Below are 24,774 nucleotides of genomic sequence, written 5' to 3'. Positions count from 1 at the left end.
TTATCGCAGCACTATTTACAATAGCCAAGAATTGGAAGCAACCTAAATGTCCATCGATAGATGAATGGATAAAGAAGAGGTGGTACATATACACAATGGAATACTACTCAGCCATAAGAAAAGGGCAAATCCAATCATTTGCAGCAACATGGATGGAGCTGGAGGGTATTATGCTCAGTGAAACAAGCCAAGCGGAGAAAGAGAAATACCAAATGATTTCACTCATCTGTGGAATATAAGAACAAAGGAAAAGCTGAAGGAACAAAACAGCAGCAGAATCACAGAACTCAAGAATGGACTAACAGGTACCAAAGGGAAAGGGACCGGGGAGGATGGGTGGGTAGGGAGGGATAAGGGGGTGGGAGAAGTAGGGGGGTATTAAGATTAACATGCATGGGGGGTGTAGTAGAAAAGGGAGGGCTGTACAACACAGAGAAGGCAAGTAGTGATTCTACAACATTTTGCTATGCTGATGGACAGTGACTGTAAAGGGGTTTATAGGGGAGACCTGGTATTGGGGAGAGCCTAGTAAACATAATATTCATCATGTAAGTGTAGATTAGTGATACCAAAAACAAAACAAAAAAAAAGGTCAGTTCCTGTGTGGTAACCTCCAATGAGTTCTACACAAGGGTGTAAAGGGCATATAAAAGTGTAGGCAAAGGGTCTGTTTGTGTTTATACCGAAGATCAAAGCCTAATTGGGCTACCACGAAAATGAACTAACATACGATATGAAAGAGAACTTCCAACATCAGTACTCTCTGGAAGACTCATGCCAGAAGATGATCATCAAAAAACCCCAACAAAGATCCATGCACTGCTACAGCTGTAGATGCACTCATCCCACCAGCTCCTGGACTTGCCATGGGAATGAAGGAGATATCTAATCTGGCCTGTGCATACAGTAAAACAACAAATTTGACTGGATCTATACTGTTGGAACTCAACCAAGAATTAGGAGAAGTGCAAATTGTAGCGCTCCAAAATCTTACAACTACAGACTATTTACTGTTAAAAGAACATAAGGGATGTGAACATTCCCCAGGAATGGGTTGTTTTAATTTGATTTCTCTCAGACTGTTCAAGCTCAGTTGGACAATATCCACCATATCATAGATAAGTTTTCACAAATGCCTAAGGTGCCTAACTGGTTTTCTTGGTTTCACTGGTGATGGCTGGTAATTACAGGTATGCTTTGGTTATGTAACTATACTCCTATTATGTTAATGTGTGTGCGCAATTTAAGTAGTAGCTTAAAACCTATACGTGCTGACGTTACTCTACAAGAAGTTAGATCAAAGAAATAATCAATCTTCCCATGTTTTCTTCTGCCTGCTACTTCTATAGCTTTTCTTCTTCCTTCCTAATTACAACCCTTAAATAGAATTTGTGCCTCATATCAAATTTACTGAGTATCATAATTCTTCCAAGTGGTAAAGATACCTCAAGACAAATGCTGGGCATAGAAGCTACAGGGCATAAATATGCAAAGAAATAAAAAGCTAACCATTTCAAACAATAAGGCTTCTCTGTCACTTACCAACTTTACATTTCCCTGTATGGCCCCGGAAGATGACTGGTTAGCCAGAGACGGGTAAGATTCCTCAAGGGAGGAACAACCTAAGACAGGCACAGTCGCAGGGGGGCCATCAGGTGAGAAATTGGGGATCAACAGAGGTGAGGCTTAGAAACTCACAGCCCCGGTTCTGAGAGAAATCTTCTGCATACGTGGATGTTTTATTGCCCTTGTCTAGCTTGGATTAACACATAGTCTACAGGCACACACCTGATCATCTACATTTGCTCTCTTACAATACTAAACTATGTTTTCTACCTTTATCTTGTATCTACCTACCACTTCAGCATTTTATTAAAAATAATAATAATAAAGAGAGAAATGTGGTATCCACATATAAATCAAGTATAAAAACCAAATGAGTATTCATATTTGAACTGACTGTTTATAGTTCATAATGCATGAGCAAAACCGAAGGTTTCTGTGATGACTGCCCTTGTACTGTTCACTATGTAACTTATTCATTATGTAAGAATTTGTTCTCCATGTAAGAACTTGTTTGTTATGCCTCAGAAGATTGGAGACTGACGAAAATTAGGCTTGGGGTGGATTAATGATTGTGCATTGAGCATTGACTCCCCTATACAGAATTTTATTGTCGTTAACAACCATTTGTTCAATAAATATGAGAGATGCCCTCACACACACACAAAAAAAAGTACAGACTTCCAATGGTAAAATAAATAAGTAACTGGGATGTAATGTATAGCATAAGGAATATAGTCAAGATATTGTAAGAGCTTGGCAGGGTGATAGCTGGAACCTAGAATTATGTATATAAATGTTTTATCACTGTGTTGTACAGTTGAAACTAATGTTATGTAATACTGTGCATCAACTACCCTTGAATAAAAAGTAATTATCTAAAAAAAAAAAAAAAAGGGAGCTTAGACCAAAGGAAAAAAACAAAATAAAAAAATAAAAATAAAAATCTAGTGAAAACTAAAAAAAAAAAAAAAGAGTAAACAGGCAATCAACAGAATGGGAGAAATGTTTGTAAATCACATATCTGATAAGAGATTAATGTCCAGAATAACAAACTAATTCAACAACAACAAAAAACAAATAAACAATTAAAAAGTGGGCAAAAGACTTTAAAAGACATTTGTTCAAGTATACAAATATATAAATAGCCAATAAGCTTACAAAAAGATGCTCAACATCATTAGTTATTAGGCAAATGCAAATCAAAACTACCATGAAATACCATTTCTTACCCAGTAGGATGGCTACTATTAAAAAGGAAAATAACAAGTGTTGGTGGGGATGTGGAGAAACTGGAGCCCTGGTACACTACTGCAGGGAATGTAAAATGGTGTAGTTGGTGTAAACAGTTTGGTGGCTCCTGAAAAAAGTTAACCATAGAATTACCCCATAACCCTACAATCCCACTCCTAGGCATGCACCCAAAGGAACTGAGAGCAGGGACTCAAATAGATTCTTGTGCACCAGTGTTCACAGCAGCAGCATTCTCAACAGCCCAAAGGTGAGAACAACACAGATGTCTACTGGTGGGGTAACGAATAAAGAAAACATGGTATAAATATAGCTTGGAATATTATTCAGCCATAAAAAGGAATGAAGTGCTGGTACATGCTGCACATGGATATACCTTGAAAACACCATGCTAAGAGCCAGACACAAAAGGGCACAGGTTGTAAGATTGTTTATATAAGGTACCCAGAATAAATGTGACTCTGCAGAGACAGAGAGTGGACTACTGGTTGCTTAGGGCATGGTGGGGAGAGGTTGGAAGATGTCAGCTAAGGGGTACAGGGCTTCTTGATGAAAAGATTTTAAAATGGACTATGGTGATGGATGCACAACTCCATTATTTACTGAAAGCCACTGAACTGTACATTGTAAATGGGTGAATTGCATGTATGTGAATTGTAAGTCAGGGAAGTCATTACAGATAACAACAAAAACCCAAAAGGGAGATTCATAAACTGAGTTTAAAAACCTAAGAAACTAAAAACAGGTTTTTGAATTTTTAATACATTAGTCTTAAACCAAAAAAAAATTTCAGTGGCTTTCAGTATAGTCACAAGGTTATACAACCGTCATCACAACTAATTTTAGAATTTTTATCGCTATAGAAAGAAAGGCCATACTCATTAGCATGTCATTCTCCGTTTCCTCCAAGCCTCCACCACCCTCCCCTGCTCTCCGCAACTGCTCATTTACTTTTTTTCTGTAGATTTGCCTATTCCAGACATTAATATATAAATGGAGTTATATAATATGTGGTTTTCTGTGACTGGCTTCTACCACTTAGCATAATGTTTTTGATGCCCGGGTTCTTGTTCACAAAGCCGAAGAATGAGCTTCACAAACACTCAAGGTAGGAGAGCAAGGTACAGGCTTTTGTTTAGAGATAAAGTGAGAAGTCAGAGCTCCCAGCTCACGCCAGGAGGGGACAAGAGAGTCCAGGGTGGTGCATTGTCTAGGGGGTTTTATAGGCGAATGAGGATTTTTCAGGAACATGAAAAAAAGTTTAGGGGTGTGGACTTATTAAGTGGTCCTAGGATATTTAGAATTAACTTGATACAAGTAACCTCCTGCTCTGTTGATTTCTTCCTGAGATACCAGCGTCTTGGTCTGGGGGTATATGAAACAAGGCCACCTGCTCAGTCCCCAAGGTGGGCTGAGGCATTGTTTGCTAAAGCGTAAGTTAAGTGCAGTCTTATCTGTGAGGTGGAATCCTTCTTGCCTTTTACTGTGTTATGGCTGGGCTTGCACGCTAAATTAGTTTGCCCAGTTTGCAAAATCACTTCATCAGATCTGAAGGAGGAAAGACAGCACGTAGGCCTGGGCCTTTTAGCATGTTAAAGTGAATCTTACACATGATTATAAATGATTAGCATAAAATAAACATGTGCTATCTTCTTTATCTGGGGTACACCAACTGATCTCACTGAAGAATGACTCTAGAGCTGAATGTTTAACACAGAGTTTTAGTAGGGGGTTTTCTTGCATGTGGTTACATTGCTGTGACTGCAGATACCTTGCCTTGCTTTTTTCCAGAGGCCCTCACCCTCCTCTGACTACACCCACAGTCCCGGTCTCATTTTCAGGGGTCATACATTTTGTATCATGTATCAAGTACTTCATTCCTTTTTCCCTTTTCTTTCATGCCAAATAGTATTTCATCATATGGTCGTATCACATAGTACTTATCCATTCATCACCTGGTAGACAGTTAAGTTGATTCCACTTCTTGGCTATTATTAATAACTGCAGTAAACATTCATGGATAAATTTTTATGTGGATATATTTTTCATTGCTCTTAGTTACATGCTTAGGAGGGGATTGATGAATTATGTAAAAACTGTGTGTAACTTTTTAAAGAACTGCCAAACTATTTTCTAGAGTGACTGTACCTTTTAAATTTCCACCTGTCATATACAATGATTACAATTTTTCCACATCCTCGCTAACACATTTTTTGCTTTTTTGATTACAAGCTTCCTGGTGGGTATAAAGCAGTATCTCCTTGTGGTTTTGATTTGCATTTTCCTGATGCCTAATGACACTGGAAATCTTTTCATATGCTTATTGGATTTGTATCTTTGGAGGAATATCTGTTGAGATCTTCTGCCCATTTATTTGATTGTATTGTTCTTACTATTGAGTTGTAAGTGTTCTTTATATATTTTAGATACAGTCTCTTACCAGATGCACGGTTTTCAGTTATTTTTTCTCAGTCTGTGGATTGCCTTTTCACTTTCTTAATGGTGTCCTTTGAAGCACGAAAGTTTTTAATTGAACCATGTTTGATTTCTCTCTTTTTAAAATATTGTTGCTTGAGGTTTTATATCTAAGAAGGCTCATAAGAGGTGAATAGGCTTAGGTGATTCATGTCAGGTGAATGAGGGAAATGATTGAGGGTGAAGTATAGAATGTGGAACAGTCTAGTTATGACTGGTTTTAATAAAATGCTAATGATTTTTATCAGTGGTTACTGGCAACTGCTGAGCAGTGGGGTATCATAGAAGATTTCTTTTTTTTTAATCAGGGATGATGTTGGTTAGATATTTGGGAAAACTAACTGGTGTTTGCTGAGGGTGGATTGCTGGAGAGATAATAGGGGTGGAGTAACCAGTTAGATTTCAGTATCCAGAGAGGTAAGATGAAGGCCTTAATTGGGAAAGCAACAACAGAATTGAGAGGAATAGTTGCCTTTGGATTCTGACATAAAGATTCTGTTTGACTCAGAGGTGTGACAGGGAAGGAAGGGAGTTCAGGATGACCTTCAGTTGTCTCATTTGGTTTATTGGATGAATAGTGATGGCTTACTTGTACAACCTTTGTTTTTGTTGTTGCTGTTTTGCTATTTTAATTGTTACTAAGAAATTACATAGGGATGACTGATTGCATCATTGGCCATCAGATTGAACTCAGCCTCCAGGAGGTCCAGCTGATGTCGAATGGCTGAAATCCTAGCCCCCTTATCACATGGTGATTCTTTGTGGTTTGGCCAGCCCTGAAAGTGAGTTGTCATGAATATTGCATATGTATGATACTGAGAGCTAATGAATAACAAAGACACTCCTTGGATTTTGAGCCTCTCTCCCAGAAACCAGTAACAAAGGTCAGTCACATTCTTTATTATACAACATACCCCATGCTAGTTTACTCTTGTTTTTGACATGCATCTCCACATTTCCAGGTCTTGTCTAATCTGCCATTATCTTGCTAGTCAATTTTAGATAGAATTTATGATTCACTCTCACTTTTTCTCTTCATCCCCTTTTCGTGCTCCTCAAATATACATCTGCCTAATTGCAGTCTTCTTACCACCTTTGGTTAAACCAATGGGCAGTTCCTGCATTAATAGTAGATACAAATCTTGCTTTTTTTTTTCTTCTTTTGAAGATTTCCAGAGCTTTTTTTTTTTGGATTGGTTCCTTTTCATGGCATCTCATTCTTTTAGGGATAAAAATTTTCTTCTACTCTGAAGATACTAATTTGGGATCAAAATTTACAGTACTTTTGAAGGTTTTTTTTTTTTCCTGTTACCTGCTGTGTTAGTTTGCTAGAGCTGCCATAACAAAGTTTGATGGACTGGTGGCTAAATTTCTCATGATTCTGGAGTCTAGTGGTCCAAGATGAAGGTGTCAGCACAGTTGGTTCTTTCTAAGGCCCCTCTCCTTGGCGTGTAGTTGCCACCTTTTCCCTGTGACCTCATGTGGTCATCTCTCTGTATGTGTCTGTGCCCTGGTCTCCTTTTCTTGAAAGAACATGAAGCACATTGAATTAGGCACCCCACTCCCACCCGCCAGGACCTCCTTTGACTTTAATAATCTCTAAAGGCCTATCTCTACATACTGTCACATTCTGAGGTACTTGGGGTTAGGACTGTAACATGATTTTTTGGGGAGATGCAGTTCAGCCCATAATACCTGCCTTATCTCTGTTTCCTCTGGGTCTTTTTGTTCATGTGACTTCCATGTCTCACATACGTTCTCTGACCATCTGACAGCCTGGCTGTCCTTGTATATTTTAGAGTGTAGCTGTGAACAGATAATTTGTTTAGTTTGTCTGGGAGAGTTTGTCTCTAAGTGGCTCTTCCTTCAGGTGATGTGACTGCCCGTAGCCCTTCCTTTTTTGGACAGGACCCTTACATGTCAGGTTTGGTTCTGTTTTTCACTTTCTCCAGAGAATAATATCCTAGTTATCCAGACATGGTGGAGCTGGGCAGGGACGGCTTACACACTTGCTGGCAGTCGTAAGAGCAGGGTGGGTAAGGCCCGAAGAGTCCCACAGTTTGCTCTGTAGGTCGGCCCTTGCCTCCCTCCCCGTCCCTGTGCCTGATGTCTCATTTCTTTAGAGACTTAACTTCTAATCCCTTGCACCCCTTCAGGGTGAAAGCACAGGCTGGATATCTAACTTCTTACTAAGTGAAGATAACCAGCAAGGACTTGATGTTTGCTGTGAACCTCTCCCTCATCTCCTGGGGCATCTGAAGCCTTGGACACTTGAGGAGTTCTGCAGGGGTTTATAAGTGAGGTTTACTATTTAGTGGTTGCCTACTCTGTGCTAGGTACTGTGCTTTGCTAGGGTTATCCTATGTAATTTTTATTTTAGCCTTGTGAAAGGTTCTGTTAACTCCATTTCACATATATGAAAACAGAGTTTTAGAACAAAACTAGTAAATTGGAGCATCAGGACTTGAACAAAGGTATATTTTGCCTCAGAAACTGCCCTTTTGCCAGCTCTGCTATACACAGTAGAGTTTGCAAATTCATACTTCTACCTGTGCATCTGCATTATAGGTTTTGTAAAAATGTAGATGTATTGATTTGAGCACATTAAAAATGAGTTGCCTTACTAAGAATAATACAAAAATAAAGTGAAATTCAGTATACCTATGGGAATATAGCTGTGCTGTAATTTTTAATGAATATAATTAATATTGTCCTTAACTTCAGGAGTAGAACAGTAGAACAGTTTCTAGCATATATTTGGGATTCATCACGTGTAGTCATGGAGCTAAATGGTGACATTAGGTTCTATATCTGTCATTATGTTGAAAGTTCCTAAAACCAGAGGCCTAGTTTTCTTTTATTTTTTTTCTGATACTTCTCTCAACAGTATGAGCTAGAGCATCCTTAGTAAACTTAATGTTCAGTAGATGTTGGGAGACAGGCTATATGGCAGCTAAAAAACTCAAAACTATATGTTTAAGAATACTTTTTATGTTTTGGTACTGAATGTCTAGCATTCTTTTATTTTTACTCAATGTTCATTTCAGTTGGCACTAATCCCTCTTTTTTTTCTTTATTTTTAACAGACTAGGTCTCCAGGGTGCTTAACAGAACACAATGTCTCGATCACTACAACCTCCCCTTGTGACAGGCATCTCTCCGAATGAAGGAATACCATGGACAAAGGTTACCATTAGAGGAGAAAACCTGGGGACTGGCCCAGCTGACCTCACAGGTGGGGTCAGGGACTATGCTGTGTATCTCCATGAATGTAATTTTCTATTGGCCAATTAAGGCAAAATATTTTTTAATAGTGAAGGTGATAGAAAAACATCATTGAGATCTGTATAGAATGATCTGAATAAAAATGAAAGGATATTCAGTTTTCTGATTTTTCTGTTAAAATCACTGTTTTATTGATTCCTGCCTATATTCCCTTTCACCGAGTCCTTCAGGAAGTTTCCCAAAGCTGAGATTTATTTCTGTTTTCCCAGCTTTGATCTCTCCTGCTTAGGTTGCCAAAACAGCCTCTTAGCGATTTTTGCTCTCTAGCTTTCCCTCCATTATACAAGTGTCTGTATTCTTTCCCAAGGACTCTATGAATTAGACCTCTTCTGTTCCTCCAAATCAAGTCCAAATCTCATCTTCTGATTAAGATTTAGGTACTGACCACACCAGAAGTCAGAAATCAGCTTGGCTCCTCTTCCCCCTCTCCCTGCAGAGGGCTGCCAGCCCTCACCAGGTCGCACTGTGACCTGTCCATCTTGTTTCCTTTTCTCTGCTGTGGTGATGCTCCCATCACAGGTGAGAGCACCACCGTTAATCTGAAATATGAATAATCTCTGCCTGCCAAGGCTTGAGACTTGCAACTAGAAAAATCTCTCCAAAGTAATTAATTAACTAATGTTAATTTTTTTTATTTAGGCTTCCCTTATTTCTACGTATCTTAAGCAAGCTAAATTTTAGTTTTTACAGTGAATTTATGTTTTTTTATTTTTTTAAGCTCAAGTACATGAATGATAAAATGCACATGCAGTTGGCACTATATAAATGTTTTTAAATGTTGGTTTGCATAGTGTGTTTATCTCTGCATAACATGGAGGTCCTTTACTGCTGCCTTATGAAACCATTAGTGTTTGTCTAGGGTTCTCATCCCTGGCTTGTCTTAATCTCCTCTAGAACTTAAAAAAAAAAAAGCTCTGGCCTGCTAAATCTCAGTCTCTAAAGATAGGCCTAATCATAGTTTTTTAAAAAAGGTACTCCCAGGGTGGAGAATAAATTATAAATATAATTGTACAGTCAGTTAGGATTATTTTCCTATGAACTCTTTGTGAGGGTCTACAGACACACTCAGAATGAGGAAGAGAGATTTCCCACATAAATTTATCTGAATTCAGACATTCTCTTGACTTCTTAGTTTATGAGGGTCCCATTAGTAAAGGACTGGAGATGATGAGTTGGAACTTGTTTCTCTTGCCTCATAGCTTCTCGTTGACAGATTGGTTTTTGGGCACTCAGAAGACCCTTTGAAAGGAGAAAGTGCATTGGACTCAGCACTGTGTTTAATAACTTTGTACTGCCCAGCTAATTCTTTTCACTAGTATTTTTTAAATGTCTTACATTGTTTTTTCTCCCTATAGTTTTTTATTTTTCAGTAAAGAAAACTTATATTTATTATTCTTATTAAGGTAGTCTTATCTAATCCTGTGTCTTGGTTTTCAACATAGCTTATTCCAGATTTTTCTTTATACAAATTGAAGAAATCCCCAGAGTGCATGGAAATGGACCAAACGATGGAGGTTTTGTCCCACATTTTAACTGGCAGTCACTGTGAGCACCCAGACATGACAGTTAGTTACGTAAATCTTAATCTTGCTGTAGCTTCGGGCAATGCTACTCTTATCTGACTAAGTGTGTATCACTTCTAGAAACCTTGCTAGCTCAGCTTTCAACCTACCTACATATTGCCAAGAAACCATTTTTTAAAAAAACAAAATCTACTAAATAATTTAAATGTTTTTAACTCAGATGATATCTATACTAGCCAAGTAAAACACTATAAAAATAAGTTATTTGGAACTCTACAAGTTACTTACAAAAAAGATGTTATTTTATTTCCTGAAGCCAATTTCTTAACTTTCATTAACTTAGCAAAAATATGCCTAAGAAATTAAGATAGGTCATATGATCTTATTTAATTTTCATGACATTTAAAATGATGTTTGAATCTATGTTTAAAATTATAGTGATTATTAATATTTTTAGTCAAAATAAAGAACAGATATTAAATCAGAGGAACCTTAATAGCATCTCTGACTAGATGAATAAACTATTGTACTGAGTAGTTTTTTTTTCTCAACTTATATCATCATGGATATTATTCTTGTTTGTTCATCTGAACATGTGTTTAAGATTTCATGTCTAGATATCTGAAATTTGCTCCTATTCCTCAGTTTTAATCATGAGATAGTTGTCTAGCACAGAACTTACATTAGGAATGACTTTACATTAAGCCCTGACATTTATTGTTAAGTTATTCTCCTTTCTGAAGTGAGTTATATTTAAAATTATAAGAATCTTCTTGAATTTTATAAAATTTATGAATATTAAGCTATGTATTGACCTGGAATGATACCAAAATATCCACCATCTGTAATTAAACAGTTTATAAATTAAAACATTACCCACTAATTTAAAAAATATATAGGCTGATACATACAAATAAAAATTATTTGAGCAAATATGTATTTAAAGTGTTTCAAGTGCTTATCTTGGAGATGCAGAAGAGTTCCAGGGATTCTTTCAACCTCTTAAAGTGTTTAAATTTTTTGTAACAAAATTTATTATCAGGAAATAAACCAAGACATTCCCATTTTGAAAAAATAATCTTGAATTATGAATACACTTAAAAATGTGTAAATGTCATCATACATTTCAAAAATCCAACAGTAAACTTAGTTTTAAAGGAACCTTTAAGTGCTGTTAATAAGAAAAATTAAATACTGTACATGAAAAAATAATAGATGTTTTAGGGAAATCTCTAAAATTTGTTACTTCAGAAAACATGTTTTTAAAATGTATTGTTCTTTTATGGTTAGTATAACGTTCTTACTAAATAGTGCTTTAAGTTGTAACAAAAGATGACTTGAATCCCTCCCTACATTTTTTTTACCCAAATTTGGTATTAGTTGTGGTGTTCCTGGTATCTGAAAAAGAAAATTGCAATTACCTAACTTGGCTGTGGAGCAGTATAAAAAGTTAAATAATGACTAAAGAAAATGTGAAGTGTCTGGGTCTTTGCCACATACATTTTTTTCCCTTCATAAATATTTATTACATTGGTCTTTATTTTGCGGAAAGGGAAAGTACAGAAGAAATAAGTTAGTAGACCAACTGGCAGAGTGTATTTGCCCTGGTATATTTGTGTTCTCCTTGCTGTCACATCTTTCTGTGCCTCCCTGTATGGTTACTGCCTATTGTAATTTACGTGGTGCCAGGACGTGAGATGCCAGGCCTGAGCTGACCTTTTGGTAGTGCCAGTTTACTGTGATTGCACTATGTTGTATAGTGATGGTGTCATTAGGAAACACTCAGGCAGTCTGAGCTGCCATTATAGAAATGATAAGCAGATATGAAAAATGAACTGGTAATCTAGTAATGCCTGAGAACATTTACTAAATTTATCAGACTCCAGGCTATGCTTGAAATAAAGTGTCTACTTTAGTTCATTCTATAGTGCCATGTATAATTGAACACTAGTGAAAGCACAAGCAAAACATTTTCAGGAAGATGGATAGATACGTTTTTAGGGAATGACGCATACATTTATTAACACATTTTGGAATTTTTATCAATAACTTAGGCTTTGAATAGCAATAATTTCCCTTCTAATGCCTGTGAAAGCAACCTAAGGTTCTTAGAGTCTAAGTGATGTGAAATGCCTAGACATAATTATTATGGTCATTAGTTTTTACTTCCAGTGTTTGAAGAAACTTAAATATAGTCTAAAAGAAGTCTTAAATATTAGAGAAGAAACAGATTAGACAAAAATCAGTAGAGACAGTAGTATATTTGCAAATAATATTGAGTATATTCATAAACAAATAACAAACTGTTGAACAAGGAAATGTTTTTTATTTTTCAGGTCATGAAAAAGGTGTGTTGCAAATACTAGTAGGAGAAGAAATGTCTTCACATAATAGACATCTCTAAAGTTTTATCATTATTCTTTTGAACTTTGTTATGTACATGCTTTTATTTTCAGGTTTGACAATTTGTGGACATAATTGCCTCCTGACAGCAGAGTGGATGTCTGCAAGTAAAATAGTATGTCGAGTGGGACAAGCCAAAAATGACAAAGGAGACATTATTGTAACAACCAAGTCAGGTGGCAGAGGAACGTCGACAGTCTCTTTCAAACTGCTTAAACCTGAAAAAATAGGTATCATCTTTCATGACTTTATTCTAAAGAGGAAAATAATTGTCTTCTAAAATTTAAAACTGGTAGATTAGTATAAAATTTACCCACTCTCATATTTCATTAACTTAGATTCAGTTTATGTTTATTTAGACAGGAATGGGATATTGGTTAACATTAGTAATACTTTTGACAAGGCAGTTTGCTGAGTTAACAGTCAGTAAAACCTAGGGATGATGACCGTTGGAGAACTATAAATTCTTTATAAAATCTGTTCATTTAATATTTTGAGATGTTGATGTTAGTTTCTTGAACTTGACTAAAATAATTACATTGTGTTCTGTTATACAGTTAAGATTTTAGGTGAAATATCCTCCTGATTTGGCTGAACTAGAAATAATATTACTGAAATAATGTTCTTTTTTCCTTCATTTTCTCCATTCTTTGAAGCCCAGACAAAATGTTGTCTGGCCTGGATGTGCCTTAGCCCTCCAAAGTAGAAATAACCTAGCACTTCATATGCTACTTTTTTTTTTTAATGCACTTAACACTTCCTCGTAGTTGGAGTAGTTGAGAACTTGGTCTGAGGAGGCAGACTCAAGAGCACTAACCTGGGCTCCAGCACTGCTACCTGGGAGCTAGTTCCTGTGTGCTGGCTGTGCCTAGTTTCTTTGTGGGTCAGAGTGGAATAACAGTATTACCTACCTCTAGGATTAAGTGATTTAGAACATACATGTAAAGTGCTTAACATAGCCCCTTATACAAAGTAAGCGCTCAAGAAAATAATTTTGAATTATTATTCTCATAGCTATTTTGGATGGCCATTGCCCTTACTAAAATAAGAAAAATGTCAGATTCATCTTTTTGGTCCTGCAATGTCTTGCACATGGTCAGTTCTTGATAAGTATTTATATAATACAGGCATATCCCAGGCGTAATTAAACCTAGGCCAAACTTCTCTCTCATAGAGAAAAATAATTTTGCAGATTGTTTTCGTTTTCTGTTTAGAGCATAGAGCCCTTCTGCAGCATTTCTTCCCTAAATTCCTAGATTTCTTTTGCATGAATAAAAATTTAAGAAATTTAAGGGAGGATTCAAATGAAAGTTATATATGTGTACAGATATTTGTATGCATACATATGTGTATACATATATATTATTATTTATATTTACTATTTTTTTTACTCATTTTTATTTAACATGTTCAAAAACTGAACAGTGATATTAAAGCCAGAACTTGTTACCAGTTTTCTGGAGAATCCTGAAACTTTCTGACAGACTCTAGCATCATCTTATATCATGTTTATACACCAGATAAAAATAACATTTGAAGGTATTAATATTATTCTGAAACAATCTGCCAGGTCCTAGTACAGTGTATGCTCAATGAAGGCTTACTGAACTGAACTCAGGAGTTTCTGGACTTGAGCATAACCTCTGACAAAGCCTCCCATCGCATCCTGGCAGGACTGTTGGAGCTGATAGAATTAGTGAGTTAGCAAAGGTTCAAACAGCTAGAAGTGGCTGGGACCAAATACCCTTTCTTCATGAAGCCTTCCTAGCCCTGAGCCCCGCCTCTCTTCTTGCTGGCACTTTGTCTATTTTCTATTGCAGTCCAGGTCTGTAGATGGGAAGCTAGTAAGTCCTGTGCCAAGGGGAATGACAAAGGGCTCAGTCACCTAAAAGAGAGTACCCTTGTCAGAGATTACAGTTTGTTCACAGGGATCTGCCTCATCATCTTTCCTGAACATCCTAGTCACTTCCATTACATAAGCTGTGCATTCCTTGGAAGGTGTTTGACTGATTCCTTTATATAAGACATTGTTGGATATTTTGTTGAATTTACCAAATTAATTGTACTGTTTGTTTTTTGTAAAATATGTTTGTTTAAGCACAATACTTGCTCAGAGGCTTAATTTTCTTCTCTATTGAATAATGTACAATTAAGCCATGAACTAAGAAATTTTATTTTTGCCTTTTTATAGATTTCTGGTGTTTGTAATTAAAACACTAGCCATTTAAATAAAAAAATCGGAGCTTTTATGACCTAGATCACTTAAAAATTACCTTAGTGTGCATTTCATATGACATCCTTAAAAAGTAAAGCAATATGGCAAGACTTAGAAAGTGCCTGGTGGGGAGGAGCTTTGTATTTTATTAAGGGTGTGCTCCTCATTTTGGTAGGTATTTTGGATCAGTCTGCTGTGTGGGTTGATGAAATGAATTATTATGACATGCGTACCGACAGGAATAAAGGAATTCCTCCCTTGTCACTTCGTCCTGCTAATCCACTTGGCATTGAAATTGAAAAGTAAGTGTCAGTTTCTTCATTCTTTAAGTTTCTTCATTTCCAGTTACACTTAGAGTGAAGAGACTCAAACTCCAGAAACCCATCCAGTAAAGGAAAATACCATGAAGATACTTCTGTTCTCAGGAGGCAAGTGTTATTTCTGAAGCTGATTAGCTCTGCTGCATTCCAGTTAGTTAGTTAAAACCTCTGGCAAAAACTACTTACCTTTTTAATTTTTTGAGTTTACATTTTATGAAGAAGAAAAGTATCTTTGAAGGTTTTAGTAACTAACACTTTTAATGATAATGAGGATTAATGAATTATCTGGGGTTGGTAAGTTTAAATATTTAGATGGTACTTGAAATCAAAATAGAATTTTCCATTTACTGAATTTCTAGGAAGTATTTTAGAATAATTAGGCCCAGCATAGTCTTTCATTTTGTTTACAGCCTCTGCCTATAATTTATACTTAATCCAAACTCAGATACTTTACCAGAATTGTATCAGGTAAATGATATCTTTCAAGATGTCTTGTAACCAACTCTAGAATTTTCTTAATATCTAGTACAGTGTTTTAGTAAACTCTTAGAATTAGTACTTTTGTCCTTATATCTTACTTAATCAATTTGTCTAACACATTAATTGTGTCTAGGTTGTTTTCTGACCTTAGTGATTCTGTTCATGAAAGTTCATACCTGAGTGATGCTCATAAACACTAAAGGTGATAAATTAGTTCTGTTGACACTTTAACCATAGCTTTAATTTAGGTTTTTCTAGGAATCAAGAAAATTCTCCACTAATCTTTTTATATTTAACCTTCAAGCCTACACTTGGAGACCATTAATTCACAGAGCAAGCATCTTTTTCATGTACTGGGGTTTACCCCTGGCCGAGAGGGAGGGAGCAAGTGTTTGTCTTGGGAAGTTACCATGTGTTGAAAAAGTCCTGGGGCTTAACAGCTTTTAGTGAGCTTGGACTGTCCTAGGTCACATCTTTGAAGCCCTTTCATCATTCTGGAGCTCTTTCAAGGATTTTAATGCTCTATAAATTAAGAGTTTTGAGATCAGAAAGTTTGGAAAAGGATGGTAATTGCTTGATATTTATTTGAGCACAGTTTGAAGCATGAATAGAGTTTGCAGTTCATAGTAAACCTTGTAACAGCTTCAGTACTGTTGAAAAGCCATACTTCTTTTCAAGCCCACCACAGAAGTGTAGAGCAAGAGCTGCCTTTTGATTGTTCTTTCCTAAGGAAAATGCAGTTTTGTTCATGGCACAAGGAGTGTGGGAATATGGTCTAACTTTATATGAGCTGTAGACAGAACTATCAAAGTTAGGATTAAATTGGATTTTTACTATCATAAAATAGATCTCCTTAATTTTTAGTTTGGCATATAACCCACTATTATTTGGTCTCTTTACCTTCTCATGTCCTCCCTTTTCGATTATCTTTATTATTACTGATTGCTGCTGCCCACAAAGAGGCTTGAACTCTCAGTAGTAGCACATTCTTAATACCTTTCTGGATAATCATTTGGTAATGTTGGCAATAGCAAGCAGGAATAATGGCACTAACAGTGCTTGGCTCTTCAACAATTTTCTTCTTTTTTCTTCTCTGACTAATTTAGTCTGATGTCAAGCTCTCTCAGTTGGAATCATAGCTTGACCTCTTACTATCAGCATGACTTTGAGTGACTCATTTAACTTCTCTTTGCCTCAGTTTCCTCAGGTGCAGAATGGAGTACCTGTGTCATAGGGTGGGGGTGAGGATTCAGTGAGTGCACTTAGAAGAGTGTCTTGCTCATAGCAAGTGCCTAATAAATGACAGTCATTATTGCTATGATTCATTGCTTTTTTTATACATATTATATATAATATATATTTAAGATTATATATATATTATATATACACACACACACTCTTCATGCTCTGCCACTTGAAGAATCTTTTTTTAATGACTATAAAAATTTCAGTGTTAAAAGTTGTATGATAATCTTAAAATAAATAGTATTTTTGTATGTTAATTCAAGAAGTACTTAAATGGTAATAAAATTAACAACAGTATTTTTTCCAGCTGTTACTTAAGTTTCAGTAATAATTTGCTCAGCCATGGGATAATTAAAAGATAGTTTTTGAAAAGGTAAAGTCACGAATTGCATGCAAATATAAAATAAACACATCAGAGCTTTTATTTAATTAATGGGAATCCAGTAAAATGTTAAAACCAGTTAAAAGAGAATCACAGATAACAGACATAATAGGCAATGAGGAATGCCAAAAGATGCAAACTGGCTGCCCCCACTGCGTGGTGTTGAGTTGTATCATCTGACAGGTATTTCTGTAGCCGGGTGTCCCTGGTCACCGTCAACCAGCACAAGCTAGCTTCTGTTTCTAAAACAGTTGCAAAATAGAGAAAATCAGAGATCAAGGTGAGGAATGCAAAGGACATCCAGCCATCTTTTTGCACATTTGAAGACTTTTGCAGTTTTTCCAGTTGAAAGAAAGAGAGGATAGAGAAACTAGTAAGCAGGAAAATGAAAGGTGAAAGTAGGAAGAGGTATAGAAACCAAGAGAAGAAAATGCTTTTGACCAGGAAAATGCTTTTCTAGGTCCTTTGTATATTTTTAAAGATACTGTCAGGAAAACTGCATTTATTTTATTGAATTCTTTGACCTCAGATAGAGAAGTCTTAGAAAAAAAGAGAAAAGGAAAGGAAAAGCAGATGTTAAAATGTTGATGTGGGTTTTATTTCCCTGACTCACTTAATAATTTTTAGATAAAAGCTTTCCTGTCCAAAGAGAAGGGTGTTCCATTCAGGTTAGAATCTCTAAGAGCACTTCTTCACTGTCTTTTATTTCTGTTTATTAATGTCATGTGGGGGTTTCTTTTATAATTAAAGGTTAGCAAGGGCCTATTTTTAATTTTTTTTTAAATGTCAGAGAAGGAGTAACAGGTTTTTAAAATTACTTGTTAATTAATTGAGGAGGTTTGAAGAATTATGACTGCTAGTTATAAAATACTGTGGTACTGATGAATTATCAGATTAAAGTGATGAGATCACCTTTAGAAAATGAATCAACTCCTGGTAATTGCAGTGTGAATGTTTATGAAAATTCTCATGAGCTGGCAAGTCAGTGTACAATGTGGAGCAATGAGTGGTCCTGTGGTCCTGTGGCCAGTTCAACTAATATGAGAAAACAAGTGAGAGTAACAGAATATAGTTTTCTTCTTGCACATTGGTGTGAGTCACAGTTTAATAAATATTTTATTGGTGTTCCCAGCATGCACACTGTCGTCTTTCAGCCCACAAGTTTAACAACTGGCATTTATTGGCCTCCTTCAACTGCTAAAGTGCTTTATATTCCTAAATTTTAACTGATGTTTTGCACACATGGTGCCTTGATATTTATAAAAATGTTACTAATTGCTCAGAAAAAAATAACTTCACTTTGAACTGCAGCTAGGATTTGGTTGTAAAAAGTCTGTATTTCTGATTTATTATTCTGATTGTCACATATAATGTGTTCTTTGCACAGCTTAAATTGTAATGGAAACATGCATTTCCAGTTTAAAGTAAACTGAAAAAGAAGGTAAAAACAGGTTCATATTAAGTAAAAGACTTAACTAGGTTTTATTTCTTAAAAGTAATGTTTGCCTGAAGTGAGAATTTAATGTTTTTGGAGATAGTACTTATATGGGCGTGAGGGCATAACAGTGTAGCTTTTCCTCTGTTTTATATGATCTACAACCTTTTTGTGAAATTATTACCTGGGAATGGCTAGAGTAGTTAATTGATGCCCCCCTAGTATCTGCACTAGTAACTTTTATTTCACTTGGGTTTATGGGCATTACAAATCTGATTTTCTTCTCACTAGAAAGAAAAAATGACCAGTTTCCCAGCTACATTTAGAAAACAAGGAAAGGTGGCAAAGATAATTGTTAGCATGAGTATAAAAGAGATGAGCCTTGGATAAATTTACCTTTTAGAAATGTTACCAAAACAGATCGTGGCTGTGATACAATGCTTAAATCACGAAACTGTCAGACCAAAAAAAAGAAAGAAAACAACAATATACAAGCAACCAAAAACAAGCTCATAGTATTTAGTACAACAGAGGAAAACAATGATGCTAAGTATTTGAAGCTAAGAGAATTGACTATAATATACACACACTCAGGAGAACTATGTTTGTAAGCCCACTTTTACTGTGTTCACCTCCCCAACCTTTCATCCTTCCATCTGCCAAATCAAGAAAACATGTTCTCTCTTCAATGCAAACACAGAGTAACCCAACTGCAACCAGTTCTCACCCTGTGTGAGGCTCAAATTTTTCTCAAGTTATTTTTGTTGTGTTGCTTTCTCTTAGGTCTGCAGATCAGTCTCACACTTGAAAGCAAATGCTGATAATATTAAAAACATTCCTGGTAGTTTTGCGTCTGACCACTCCATCCATATAGCTGGATCTTCCCATGGCCCAGGCTAAACCTTTTCAGAAGATTTAAATGTGAGCTTACACTGCCATCTAATGGAAAGCATGTATTTTAGGGGTGGTGAGAGTTGTCAACTACTTTAAATTGTTATGATTCCTTAATGAAATAAGTCATGAGTTTACGTGGTAGAGTATGCATTGCTTTCACTCTCAACTCCATGTTAGTAGAGTTTTTTTAAATGTAGATTTAGTTTGAATGACCAGAATATACCTTACTTTGGATGACTTGTTAAGCCATCTCCTCACTTGGTGGGTTAGAGCAGCTATTGTGAACACAGAAGTTTTAGTTCTTTCTCCTTCATCAGCTCCACTGGCATAGTGCTTCTTCCTTTCCTAATACTGTTATTAAGGCCCTTTGCAGTTTTCTGCATCTAAATCAATTCTTCCTCTATTTTACCCCTAAATTTCTATCTTTCTAGGTTTGTAGTTGTGGTTTTCTTTTATACCTAAGATTCTCTGTTTCTTTATCTGACAATAGAAGTACCAGGTACAAATCTCAACTGCTTACGTGCAACCTCTCTGAGGGTGTTCCTCACTGTGATATAGGAATATGTAACTCACTATGTTGTTACAAGAATTTAATAAAGTGATACTTCAGAAAATAGTCTATAAAGTATAAAGAATTAAGCACAGAGGATAAAAACAATAGCAAATAACATTTTTGAGCATTTATTGTGTGTCAGAAATTGCTAAGCTACATGCATTATCTACTTAATTTTCAGACATTACTAAGATGATCCCATTATCCTCATGAATAAATGGAACCTTAGTTTAAACAACTTCCCCAAGGTTATATAGACAAATCTAGCAAACTTTGAAATTGAACCCACAGCCTATGGTCTAATTACTAATTACTGTCACCTCCCATTATAAACACTGCAGATATGTTCCCCGTTGAACTTCATCACTTCTTGTCATTGTTATTTGTTGTCTGCATTTTTCAGATCTTGTGTTTTTGCATAAACACAAGTCTTTGTGTAAAAGGTCAGTATATTTAGACATATATTTTGAAATACACTATTGATTCAGGTGTAAGTAACAGAAAATGAAAATTAATTTTGGCTTAAACAAAAAAGATACTTATTTTCTCATACTTAAAGTCCAGAAATGGCAGACTGCATAATTGGTTGAATCTTTGACCCAGTAATGTCACCAAGATGAAAGGAACCTGCGTTTGCTGTTCTGCTACCATTAGCATAACATGGATTTCCTTCATATTGCAAAATAACTTTAGCAATTTCTGGTGTTGAAACAATAATACACAATAAGTAATAATAAAAAATAATATTACTGAAACAATAATACACAGTCTCTTGATTTTCCTCCTTTTAAGTATGGAGACCTTTCCCAGAAATACACAAATCTTTCCTTAGACATTATTGGTCAAAACAAGATCACTCAAATAAATAGCAAGGGAATAGGATAAGCGTGATTGGCTTAGGTTACTTAATATTTACTTAGGAAAGCTGTGAGTGCCAGGCTGTGTGTGATTACTTTATCTGAAAGGCTGGAGAGTCAGTATTATGTCAGTGGCCAACAGTGAACTTAACTGTGTGATTTGGGGCAAAGTATTTGACAGCATTGTTAGAGTTTTGTCATCTTTAATATAATTTGTCTTATTCTTGTAAGTCTGATTCCTACTATAGGTCTCAATATTCTGTCCAGTTTAAATATATATAGTAAGAATGGTAAAAGAGTTTTAATGTCTTTAGTAAGAAATCCCTATAAAATAACTCAGTCTTAGGAGTAATTGAGGGTTTGGGCTAGACAATAGTATTTTGACAAGAGCTCCAGTGCTTTCCAAACTCTGGTTGACTCACAGGTACCTGAAGGAGATATATGCATGAGAAATAGTACATGGGAAATGAGACATTAGCAGGTAGATGAATGCTTCCAATCTCAGCACTGAGTTCTCTGGTGGAAGCACATGACCCATCTCGAATACCTAAGGTACCAACTTACCAGTCACACTAGTGCCACAGCTCAGCCTCAGGACCTCCACACCCTCTTCCCTCCACTCCTGCTCTGCCAGTAGCTTGAGTGCCATAACTGAGGAGATGAGAGTGCAGCATCTGTGGAAGCCTGGCTGTGCCCACTTGCTTCTCCTTATTGCCGGGCGGCTCCACTGCTAGTAACAGTAAGCATGGCCCCAGGTGGTTCTGGAATGTGGCCAGGCCATTCTTGCTCCCTCTTAAGAAGGAGAGAAGTGGAGACAGACTCCGGGGATAAAAATTTCTTAATGTCTCATGTGATAGAGCCCCGTTTGGTGTCAAGTCTTTATCTTGGGATGAAGTTTTGGGCTTTTTTAAAACCTTCTTTTTCAGTGTTATTGAGGCAAAATTGACAAATATTTAAGTATTTACAGTATGCATCTTGGTGATTAAATAAATGTGTACATTATGAAAGGATTTCCCCATCTAGTTAATAACACATACATCCTTATATACTGCTTTTTTTAGACCCTTGGAGACCTTATTCATCTTATAGCTGAAAGTTTCTACCCTCTTACCAATTTCTTCCTATTTTCCCTACTGTCTAGCCCCTGGTAACTACTTTTCTACTCTCTGTTCCTATGAGTTTGCCTTTTTTTTTTACATTCCATATATTTTTGCAGGTCTGATTAGGGGTTAATATCCAAACTATATAAAAAATTTAGGCAACGCATTAGCAAAAAAGCAAAGTAAAACAAAATAATGTGATTAAAAAATGGGCAGAGGACCTGAATAGACACTTTTCCAAAGAAGACATACAGATGAACAACAGGTACATGGAAAGATGCTCAACACCCACTAATCAGGGAAATGCAAATCCAAACCACAATGAGTTATCACCTCATACTAGTCAAAATGGCCAGTATCAAAAAGACAAATAACAAGTGCTGGTGAGAATGTAGAGAAATGGAAACCTTTGTGCAGTGTTGGTGGGAATGTAAACTGGTATAGCCACTATGGAAAAATCATGGAGGGTCCTCAAAAAATTAGAAATACTATGTGGCCCTGTAACTCCACTTCTGAGTATTGAAATGAAATGAAATCGAACAGAAATGAAAAACAGTATCTCAAAGAGATATCTGCATTCCTGTATTCATTGCATAACTATTTATAGTAGCCAAGACACAGAAAAGCAACCTAAGTGCCTATTCGTGGATGAATGGATAAAGAGGGTGTAGTATACACACACAGTGCAATATTATTCAGCCACAAGAAAGAAGGAAATCTGGTCATTTGCAACAGCATGGGTCCACCTTGATCTCACTATGTCAGACAGAAAAAGATAAATAGTTTTGCTTTTTAACTAAGTATCTTGAGCATGATTTAACAGTCAGAGCAGGGACTGTGTAGACTTAGCCATTTCACCATGACACGCAATTGCTGTACTTTTGTGTCTGCATTTCATACTTTTTTGCTTTACTTGGTGTCATATTGTGTCATAGATCCCTTTTGATATTGTCACTTAACTTTAGCAACCTCTCTCCATGCTTCTGTTTTGATTATGGGTAGGAAACAACCCAATCAAAATAAAAAAGTACAGGGATGAAGGATAAAGAAACTCAGTTTGGCTTCTCAGAGTCCCTTTATGCTGCTTTTTTTATCAGCTGCGTCTTCAATCTGTGAGCTTGGAACTGATCTTGTTAGATGAGGATTTCACATAGTTGAATAATTCAGAAACTGTTAATAGTAGGGATTTAGTCAATCTCAGGTGATTCTGTAGTACCTTTTTATTCTGTTAAGATTATTTAACTTTCTGAGCAAGCAAAATATAAGGACTACATAGAACATCAGCCTAAGTATTTTACAGAAGTAAGGTTGACAAAAAAGTGGTAGGCGTGCCACTATTCACTTCCCTCACACTGATGACAGACCTTGCTAATTCATTATGCCATTCTTTCCAGTTTAGACAAAGCCACATGGTCCTTGACATAATACTCTAGACAGACACTGTCCACCGGTTAAGGTTGAACTATGGGAGGTACCCTCTCTGTTTCTGGGTACTTAGCTGGGGTTCAGCCTACGTCTCCCCTTGGTCATTATATTCACCAAAAGGTCAAACTTGGAGGCATGTTATACAAATAAATAAAATCATAATTATTTTCAAAGGTGACAGGATTTTATTACTAAATCATTAAACCAGCATGAAGAATCCAAAACAAAATAAACTTCTAAAAATGCAGTTTTCCAGCTGCAGGTAATGTATTGGCTGTTATCAGAAGCTTTTCTTAAAATTATTCTAGATGTGGACATGTAACTATGAGTACTGTATAGTTAGATCTGATTTTATCACTAGGCATTATCATTAGGCATTAGTGTGTCAGGCATTATCATTAGGCATTAGTGTGTCAGGCATTATTATCATTAGGCATTAGTGTGTCTTAAAACAACTTTTATATATACATCTTTAACAAAAAGCATTTTAACAAACTGGCTTAGTGTTTTAAAATTTCGCTATCCAAATTTTTATTTCTATCCATTAAGTAGGGAATGGTTTCATATTTGGTTAGATTTCATAATATATCAGGATAGATTTCATAATAAATCTTGTTCTTTTATTGATATATTTTAAGTAATTTTCTATCTTACATATACAGTGTATATGATAGGAAATCAGCTAAGATATAAGAAATATATTTTGTGCACACATACAGACATAGGCTCCATAATGTATGATGTATAATTACAATGGTTTGTTTTCATATTTGTTATACTACATAGTCCAGGATGTCTGTTGTATTTTTGTAATAATACATATGAAATAAATTTTAAACCTTTTTTCTCCCTCAGAAGTAAATTTCCCCAGAAGGACTTAGAAATGCTATTCCCTGGAATGAGTGCTGATTTTACAAGTGAGAATTTTTCAGCTGCCTGGTATCTTATAGAGAACCACTCAAATACCAGGTCAGTGGGTGTTGGACTTTTGACTGTGAATGGTGTCACTTGGCTGTGGCTAGTAGGATTGCACAGCAATGTGGGTTTTAATTCTGGTTCTGCGATTTAGGAGCCTTTTGACTGTGAGCTTGTGAACATCTCAGGGTATCTGTTTCCTCATTTATAAAGTGGGATGATTAACTAGTGAACCTTATTTCCTCCTGTTACCGTATTGTTTCTATGTGTTTAATTATTTGTGCAACCCTTTAAAACTTTGTGGCATCTTAGCTGGGCACCTGATCTAATGTGTCTGAGTGTAACCTCTCCACTCAGATAACAAAACTTTCAAGTCCTGGTGCAAAATACAGAACACACCTCCTTCCCTGTCCATAGAGTAAAGGCAGATGAGTTGGTTTATCATTTGCAAAA

At 36.1% G+C, this 24,774-nt stretch overlaps 1 protein-coding gene across 3 annotated transcripts in view; it reads left to right on the top strand.

The window, feature by feature from the left end:
• The window catches only part of EXOC2 (exocyst complex component 2), a 229,325-nt gene that overhangs the window by 52,325 nt on the left and 152,226 nt on the right, over positions 1-24,774 (top strand). For all 3 annotated transcript variants that reach the window (XM_036888667.2, XM_036888666.2, XM_057494016.1), the window contains exons 2-5: positions 8,376-8,524; positions 12,554-12,730; positions 14,891-15,017; positions 24,262-24,375. In XM_036888667.2, coding sequence (XP_036744562.2) covers positions 8,407-8,524; positions 12,554-12,730; positions 14,891-15,017; positions 24,262-24,375 — 536 coding nt within the window. In that variant the 5' untranslated portion in view covers positions 8,376-8,406. The remainder of the gene's footprint in view (positions 1-8,375; positions 8,525-12,553; positions 12,731-14,890; positions 15,018-24,261; positions 24,376-24,774) is intronic.

The sequence above is a fragment of the Manis pentadactyla genome, chromosome 16 (assembly GCF_030020395.1).
Source record: "Manis pentadactyla isolate mManPen7 chromosome 16, mManPen7.hap1, whole genome shotgun sequence".
In the NCBI taxonomy this organism is placed as follows: Eukaryota; Metazoa; Chordata; class Mammalia; order Pholidota; family Manidae; genus Manis; species Manis pentadactyla.
The sequence above is the reverse complement of the archived record's forward strand: the minus strand, read 5'-3'. Positions and strand labels throughout refer to the sequence as shown.